The sequence below is a fragment of the Chiloscyllium plagiosum genome, chromosome 17, assembly GCF_004010195.1.
Source record: "Chiloscyllium plagiosum isolate BGI_BamShark_2017 chromosome 17, ASM401019v2, whole genome shotgun sequence".
Classification (NCBI taxonomy): Eukaryota; Metazoa; Chordata; class Chondrichthyes; order Orectolobiformes; family Hemiscylliidae; genus Chiloscyllium; species Chiloscyllium plagiosum.
Genome location: NC_057726.1, coordinates 34,454,675 through 34,463,618, shown reverse-complemented (window position 1 = coordinate 34,463,618; position 8,944 = coordinate 34,454,675). Strand labels below are relative to the sequence as shown.

The 8,944-nt window shown below is 39.2% G+C and overlaps 1 protein-coding gene across 3 annotated transcripts in view; it reads left to right on the top strand.

The window, feature by feature from the left end:
• Window positions 1-8,944, top strand: part of znf507 (zinc finger protein 507) — a 59,656-nt gene that overhangs the window by 26,703 nt on the left and 24,009 nt on the right. For all 3 annotated transcript variants that reach the window (XM_043706847.1, XM_043706845.1, XM_043706846.1), the window contains exon 2: window positions 5,339-7,693. In XM_043706847.1, the coding sequence (XP_043562782.1) occupies window positions 5,402-7,693 (2,292 nt within the window). In that variant the 5' untranslated portion in view covers window positions 5,339-5,401. The remainder of the gene's footprint in view (window positions 1-5,338; window positions 7,694-8,944) is intronic.

The window sequence follows — 8,944 nt, the reverse complement described above, 5'->3', positions numbered from 1 at the left end:
TAATCTTACAGAGGTTTATAAAATCATGAGGGGCATGGATAGGATAAATAGACAAAGTATTTTCCCTGGGGTCGGGGAGTCCAGAACGAGAGGGCATAGGCTTAGGGTGAGAGGGGAAAAATATAAAAGAGACCTAAGGGGCAACTATTTCACACAGGGTGGTACGTGTATGGAATGAGCTGCCAGAGGAAGTGGTGGAGGCTAGTACAATTGCAACATTTAAGAGGCATTTGGATGGATATATGAATAGGAAGGGTTTGGAGGGATATGGGCCGGGTGATGGTAGGTGGGACTAGATTGGGTTGGGATATCTGGTAGCATGGACGGGTTAAACCGACTGGTCTGTTTCCATGCTGTACATCTCTATGACTGTATTACGAAAGATGACCACAGACTCCTTCAGTAATATACTGGGGTTTATGTGGTGCAGGATACTGATGTGATATGCAAGGCTGAAAACATGAGATTGATTGGAAAATTAATCTGGTCAGCGTAAAAATGGTTCAGGCTGTAACTTACAATTGAAGCAAAAGCTCATAACTTTATTTGGAAATGTACGCTCTTTAGAAAATTAGATTTTAATTTTTAATTCCGAGAGTTTGATTCTTCCAATCAAAAGTTAATTCTGAGAGCTTAATATTATTCTGAACAGTGAGCAGATAATGGCATTTCCAAAACATTGTGAGGTTTTAACGAAATAAAATAAAATAACGCTAAGGTGTTTGCTGACTTGAGTTTTAAAACCCAAAAAGAGAATCACAGTGGCTAGAAGTGGACTAATTCAGAGAAAAGAGTTTTGTAAAAGCAGAGGTTCTATTAATATCAGTCACCAAAACAGTCAGGGCAGACTCCGGGAGAAGTCCTGAGTTGCTTAGAGGAGAATCTGAGAAGCAGAAGGCTGTGGTAGTGTCTGAGAGCAAGACACAAGATTGTCTAAGGCTGTTGAAGATATGAATTTGAAGAACTCCTGTTCAGCAGTATTTGTAGGGTGAGTTAGCAGCCTGGTTTCAGGGACAGATATTATGAAAGAAAGGAGCATTGAGTAAAGGAAACTGATTGCAGGCATGCCAGCTGTTCTAGGAGCTTAAGCATGGAGATAGAGTGACCCTGCGCTGAGGGTTGGATGTCTGCAAAGTTATTGTTTGGGTAAAAGGGTTGAATCTGTTGTTCTTGCGTAATGAATATTTATGTTCTTTTGTTAAAAGTACATTGGCAGCCTCTTCTGAATATGTTCAGTGACTAACCTCCATGGCAAGCAAGCTTGATCTGACTTGGATCATAATCAGCATACAAATTTGTATGTGCAACTGTCAACGTGCACATGTACATTGACAATCCACATCTCTACCACTATTTCACCTCAATATCCAATTACTGGTTCTGTCCAGAATCCAAATTCTGATCAACAGTTTCCTCCAGCTCAGTGTTGAGAAGATGGAACCCATTCTTTTTGGCTTTTATCACCTTCTCTATTTCATTACCAGTCAATATCTCAGTCTGTAATGTATTATTAACGATATAATCCTGGACTGATTTTCTATCTGCATACCTTTTATGTTGTTGCAGAATATTGTCCATTTACATTCAAATCTTAGTACATCTACTACTGAAACCTTTTGTCATCTCCAGATTTTACAATTTCAGTGATTTTTTTTTTTAGCTAATATTGCATATGCTCCCCTCTACAAACATGAGTTCATCCACTCTGTGGCTCTTCTCCAGCTTGGGGATTTTTTCACCCCCACACCACTGTCCTTACTTTTCTAAATCCCTTATTCAGCCACCTTTAAATTTAAAGTCATTCTTCTTGTTAATAAGTCCCTAAATAAACTCTTCCCTACTTACCTCTATAAAGATTTGCACAACCCCTCCAAAATCATTTCCCTCCTTTCACATTCTGTTCCTTGGACTTTAGCTCTTGACTGGTTTCATGATCCATTCACCCCATTGCTAATAGTTGAGCCTTCACCACTTAAGGCCCACATTTTAGAATTCTGTTCCTTGGAAATCTCTAGTTCTTCACCTCCATATTCTCCTTTACAACTCTCCTAACATTTCCTCCTTTGGCTAGTCTTTTTTTTTTCTTAATGCCTCCATAAAATCCACAAGATGTTTTTCTGCGTTACGGTGCAATGTAAATGCAAGTTGTCTTTTCCCAGATTTCGGTATGACTTTGGGAGTATTACATAATTTTTCAAGTTAAACGTTCCTAGAACATGTTATTTTAGGTTATACATAATTGGATGTGTTGATTTTAAAGCTAAGGATTTCTGGCTTTCAGTGCTATGAAGGTATGCTTTTTTTAAAATGGCCATAAAGTCTTTTGAGACAATAAGCTAAAGGCAGCCTTTTGAAGAAACCATGTGACTTGAGGTAAAAGACAGAACTAGACACCTGGTGAGATAATTGCAACTTATTGTTGACTTGAGCTCTTAGGACTTACAGAAGAGGAAGCCAAAGGCTAGCAGCAAGTTACGGTTCAGAAGAAAAGATCCATACCATCAGATTGGCTGTTTAGCAGCTTGAAAGTAATCAAATCATTATTTCTTCAAGCTCAGTGAGTAAAGTCAATAAATTAATTTAGGTGGCTGCATGCACAGTCAGTAAGAAAAGATCACGTTGAGAGTGAGGCAGAGACTCAAGTGAATTTATATTTATGATTTTGGAGCAGCTTGAGAATTGAATTGGTAAATCTTTATTTTTTTTTGTTTTAAAAGTTTAAAGTTCAGTATAGTTAAAAGGTAACTGACTGAGGGATGGTTATCACTCAATCACTTAAAACTTTAATCATGCTTCAATAGGTATTGATTACTATTGAAACTTAAACTCAGCTCTGTTTGAGAGGATCTGTTGAAAGTGTGCTATCAATAAGCTTTGCATGGTCAGTAAGGAAGAATTACATCCCAAGCAAGGCAGATTATGAAGCAGGAAAGGCAGATTGCAAGAGGGATACAAATGGTTTGCAGGAAGATATTGAATAGATTAAGTGGACAAAAAGTTGGCAAATGGACTATAACGTGGGAAAATGTGAAGTTCATTTTTGAAAGGGAGAACAAAAGAACAATATTATTTAAATGAGGAAGAACTTCAGAAAGCTGTAACACAAAGGGACTTGGTAACTTTCTGTGCTTTGTGCACAAATACTACACAGATGCAGCAGATAATCAAGAAGGCTAATGGTATGCTGGCCGTTTATTTCAAGGGTTTATTATGGACCAGGCCAGACTCCTCAAAGCATTTCAAGAAGGTAGCCCAGATCCTAACTTTGCTAATTGCTTTAAGCAGGTGTAACACGGAAATTCCAAGAAATGCTGCTGGTCAAACCACTTAGTTTTAAGCAAAACAGAATTTATTTACAAGGTTACTGAATGAAACGCAAACAACAGAAAACAGAATACCAAATAACTTCTCCAAAAACCCAAAAGATCATCCCAACTTAATCATGCTGTTCCAAATACTTGCAACAATCCCCATAAACACCCTTGGCACAAAAGGTAAAATCAAACATTGGTTCTGACAGGATAGAAGTCAGAGAGTACCAGTCTGGACCTGCTTCTTTGGGTGTAGTAGTGTTTTTCCCCCCACTACTGTTTAAACAAAACACCAAACCAGAGAAAAGCTGAGCTGGGAAAACTGGCCACTGCCCTTTGATTGTACAAGTGTTCTTTTTTAAAACTTGGAAGCCTTCTGCCTGAGGCAGTACCTGTTAGCTATTGTCAAATTGGCCCTGAAACCCTTCAACCCCAGAGTTTTCAGAGTCTGTGTTGTTTGCGGCCTCTCTGGAGGAGAGAAAAAGTCAAGGACAGCATAATCTTGTCAAAGGAGCAGCTTCATCACAGGTGTTAGAGTATAAGAGTAGGGAGGACTTACTGCAACTGTACAAGACCACCACATCTGAAGTACTGAGAGCAGTTTTGGTGCTGTTAATTACAAAAGATATTATTTCACTGGAGGCAGTTCAGAGAGGGTTCATTAGGATGATGCCTGGTATGGAGGGTTTTATTTTTATAGACTAAGATTAAACTGATTGAGCATCTACTCATTAAACTTTAGAAGGATGGGACGTGATCTCAGTGAAACATATAGAAATTTTGGGGGGCTTGACAGAATAATTGCTGAGAGGATGTTTCCCCGCATTGGAGAGTCTAGGACCAGAGCGCATATTCTCATAATTAAGGGATGCCAATTTAAGACTGAGATAAGAATTATTTTTCCTTAGAGAGTTGGATGTCTTTGGAACTCCTTGTATCAGAGAGCTGTTGGGCAGTGTCCTTATGCATATTTAAGTCCTAGATTCGTGATCAGTTGGAGAATCAAGGGTTATGGGGAAAAGGGAGAAAAGTGGACCTGAGGAGTGTCACATGATTATATGGAATGGCAGAGAAAATTTGAGGGTCTAAGGGCTTTCTCCTGTTCCTAACTTTTAATGAAGTCTCCAGGAGAGACAATCATGGAAAAAGATTGCATCTGGTGAACTTTCTGAAATTGACCAAACAGATGTTTGACTCTCAGATCCACAACAAATTTTTAAAGTGAAAGTAGGTCTGATACTTCATTGGGGTTATGTATCAGTAAAGTTTATTGCTGGGAACTGAGTTGAATTTTTTTTAATGTTGAGATCTTGCCAAATTCTTATTGTTTCAATTTACTGATGATGTAGGTGACACTGGCCGGACCAGCTTTTATTGACCATCCTCTAGTTGCCCTTGAGAGGTTGCTATCAGTTGCCTCCTTGAATCACTGCAATATATTTGTAGACCCATGTTGCCGTTAGGAGCGAGTTCCAGGACTTTGATGCAGCAACAATGAAGGGAAAATGGTACTGTAGTACTTGCAGGTGGTCATATGCCAATGTGTTTGTTGCCCTTGTTCTTCAAGATGATAGGAGGGGATTAGAGTGGTGCTGGAAAAGCACGGCAGTTCAGGCAGCATCTGAGGAGCAGGAAAATCGACATTTCGGGCAAAAGCCCTTCATCAGGATGATAGTCATTTCCATCCTGTACATCTCTATGACTCTATGACCATGTGTTTGAAAGGTAATGTCTAAGGAACCTTCATGTGGGTAGCGAGAGTGCACTTTTTCCTTTTATTTTGAATAATAAAATTATGTTCTAAGTGCATTAACATCCTCAAGTAAATGTGTTCAGTGACTGACCACCCTGGTAACCAAATTGTAAGAATAACATATCTATCAAGCCAGATTTCATTCTGAATTTTGACTTGTCCACCATTGCCATCACCTGGGACATAACACCACAAGAGTTAATAATGTGTTCTTAGAAGTAGGAATAATTTAAATGCAGATGTTTAAAAGCTAAATATTTTGTTTCTTTTGTAGGTACTCTGGAAAAAGCTTAACAGTGATGCACTGTTATTACAACACACTAATAGGCTGGACAGTATGATTTCAGATGCTGTTGCAGATTTCCAACCACAAAGCCATGGCTGTATAACAAAGCATAAATGTGATGAACATATCTTGAAGCAGATAGCAACTCGTTCATTTGTGGATAGCAAAATTGTATCAAAAATGGAAAGATCGGGCTCATTAATTCGGGTTATTGAAAAATTAAGTAAGATTGTGGAGAAAGGAAGATCAAAGCAATATTCTCTAGCTGGTCAAAAGAGGCCTTATACTAATACCGCTGACGCAAGAAGTGCAATATTTGAACATGCTGACAGCTGTGGGAGCACAGCCAAAAAACCTGTGGACATAAACTATGATAAGTTACAGGATGATACCACAATTAGAGAGACTTACTTTAAGACACAAGATTTGCCTAAGAGTTGTAATATGCTAGATCGAAGGACACATAACTCTGCAGATAAAACATACACTTCAAAAAGATTCTGTTGTACTGTTTGTGACTATGTTGCTGCAGAGCAACCAGCTTTTTACGTACACTTACGCAGCCATAACAATGCTGAGATCTATACATGTGAACAGTGCAACTTTGCCACTACTGTTTCCAAAGATCTTGCCGAACACAGATATTTGCACAGGAACCTCACTCGATATCAGTGTAATTTATGTAAATTCAGTTCACTGACTTTTCCACAGTTAAAGGAGCACTTTGAACAACATGGAAAGTCCAGTGAGGTGGTGTTGATGTGTTCTGAGTGTTGTTTTGTTTCAAAAAAGCAGGAGGAGCTTGAAGCTCACATTTGGATCCATCTCGAAGATGCACAGATACAGAGGAAACATTTGCCACAGATTCAGCAGCAATCAGAGTTAAGTACCATAGGCAGTGCAAAATCAGGAGGCGTTGCTTTGGACTCTGAACCAGGCCCAAGAAAGTGGTATACATATGATCAGTACGGCATGTATAGGTGTTTGATTTGCAGTTATGCTTGTGATCGCCAGAGAATGTTAAAAACACATGCATGGAAACATGCTGGTGAAGTTGATTGTTCATATCCAATTTTTGAGGAGGTATCTGAGCCAACTACCTCCGCAGTTTCATCTACAGCTCTCACAACTCATGATGATGAACCAGTTATTGTTTTTACAACAGCAGGTAAATCAGAAAGTGTGCACTGCACTGGTTCAAATCAGTTGCAGTTTTGTGGTGTGGCTCCAGTTACTGTAATTAACTCATTGGACTGCAGGCCCTCTCTATCTGAGACAACTGTGAAAAGTTCTGATGTTACCTGCTCAAAAGCACCGAGTCCAGCCGTAATGGAAATTGTCGAAGAGGAGTCTCTGATACTGGATTGTGAACATGAAAGCACAATTTCTGATAGCCTTCTTTCTTCCGCACAGAAGATAATTAACTGTAGTTCAAACAAGGTGGGGCATGTCAATGTTATTGTGGAGCGGGTTCCAGGAGCTGGAGATACTGTTCCAGAAAAGCACTTTCTAATGACACCAGACATTGAAGTGGAAAAGAGACTTATCTCTGAAAAGTCTCATGTGATCTATTATGAAGATCCTTCAGAAATGTATCAACAAAGTAACAGTACGACTGAAGTGGAAACTGCTGCCATAGAGTGGAATCCTGACGAAAGTAATAATGTTTTAAAACCTTCTGAACCTGCAGCAGTTGATGAAAATGTTCCACCAGCACGAAGGAGAACCAATTCAGAATCTTTGCGGCTTCATTCATTGGCTGCTGAAGCTCTCGTTGCAATGCCAACAAGAGCACCAGAATTAACCAGAGGGAATGCTAAAAATCCTGAACCTGATACAGGGCAGATAGGTGTAGACGTCAGCACTTCCATTTCTCCCGCTCTCAGTTATTCTCGAGATGGTACTAGTGACTTACAGCTTGATAAAGCTAAATCTGGTTTTTCTGAAGTACCTATCAAAATGGGCATCAGCATGTCATTACTCACTGTAATTGAAAAATTGAGAGAAAGAACTGACCAAAATGCTTCTGATGAAGATATCCTGAAAGAATTACAAGATAATGCACAAAGTCAACCTTCAAATGAACTGGGTTCATCAGGCAACCTAGTGGAGTATATACCCAATACAGAGCGGCCTTACCGTTGTTGTCTCTGCCACTATAGCAGTGGTAACAAGGGGTACATTAAACAGCACTTAAGGGTTCATCGGCAACGACAGCCTTACCAGTGTCCAATCTGTGATCACATTGCTTCTGATAGCAATAGTCTGGAAAGTCATATGATAAACCATTGCAAGACTAGAATGTATCACTGCAAGAGGTGCAGTGAAGCATTTTATTATAAGGTACACTGATTTTAATTACTTAGATATGTTGCAATTAATGTGTGTACGTTGAAACTAAAGTAGAATAAGAGTTATTTATTAAAGTAACTATTATTCGAGTTCTGATACAGTGAAACAACAGTAAACTGTTGAAAGCCCAGTTTTGATTGTAATAATTTGTAAGTTTGGGAATCTATTCTCTTATTGGAAAAAACACTCACTTTTTAAAAAGTAAGGAAGTTCTACATGTTTAACAGTATTTTATTTGTGATTCGGATGCTTAATTAAGCTGTGTAAAGAAAATCTTGATCATTATTTAGAAAATGGTGATTTTAACATTGAAAAGTGGTCTCATGCCTTTCAGTGATTACTTCAGTTTTGCTTCTGAAAAATCTGGGTTGTTGAATTTTTAAATCTCATCTAATGCATACTTTGAAGTGATAAATTTGTCTATAAGTTTTTAACTTATTATTCTATAAGAACTGCTAAAGTGTTCTGTGAAGGAGTACATCTTTTAATTTTGGCTCCTTGTAGTTTGGTTTCATCTCAGTCAGTTGTTATGGACAAGGCTAGACCACTCAGAACATTCTTAAGCAGGCAGCCCAGACCATAACTTTGCAATTTACCTTGGTAAGTGTACAGTGAAAATTATCCAGAATGAAGTAGCTAGGTTGACTACCAGTTTTAAAACACCCAAATATTTATTCACAAAATTACACAATGAAACACACAGAACAGAATAAAGAACCCCTACAGAATTCAGGCTATTCAAACGAGATTTAATTATGCTGTTCCGAATGTACACAACAGTCCCAAAAAGCAAACTCCCCTTAAAACCCAGTACAAATGGAAGATGTGCTTACAGGTTGAAGTTAGAAGGGCAAAAAGAGAGAGAGAGTTTAAAACCATAAGACATAGGAGTGGAACTAAGGCCATTTGGTCCATCGAGTCCACTCCGCCATTTAATCATGGCTGATGAGCATTTCAAAGCTGAAAATGTGTTGCTGGAAAAGCGCAGCAGGTCAGGCAGCATCCAAGGAACAGAAGAATCGACATTTCGGGCACAAGGCCTTCTTCAGGAATGAGGAAAGTGTGTCCAGCAGGCTAAGATAAAAGGTAGGGAGGAGGGACTTGGGGGAGGAGCGTTGGAAATGCGATAGGTCGAAGGAGGTCAAGGTGAGGGTGATAGGCCAGAGTGGGGTGGGGGCGGAGAGGTCAGGAAGATGATTGCAGGTTAGGAAGGCGGTGCTGAGTTCGAGGGATTTGACTGAG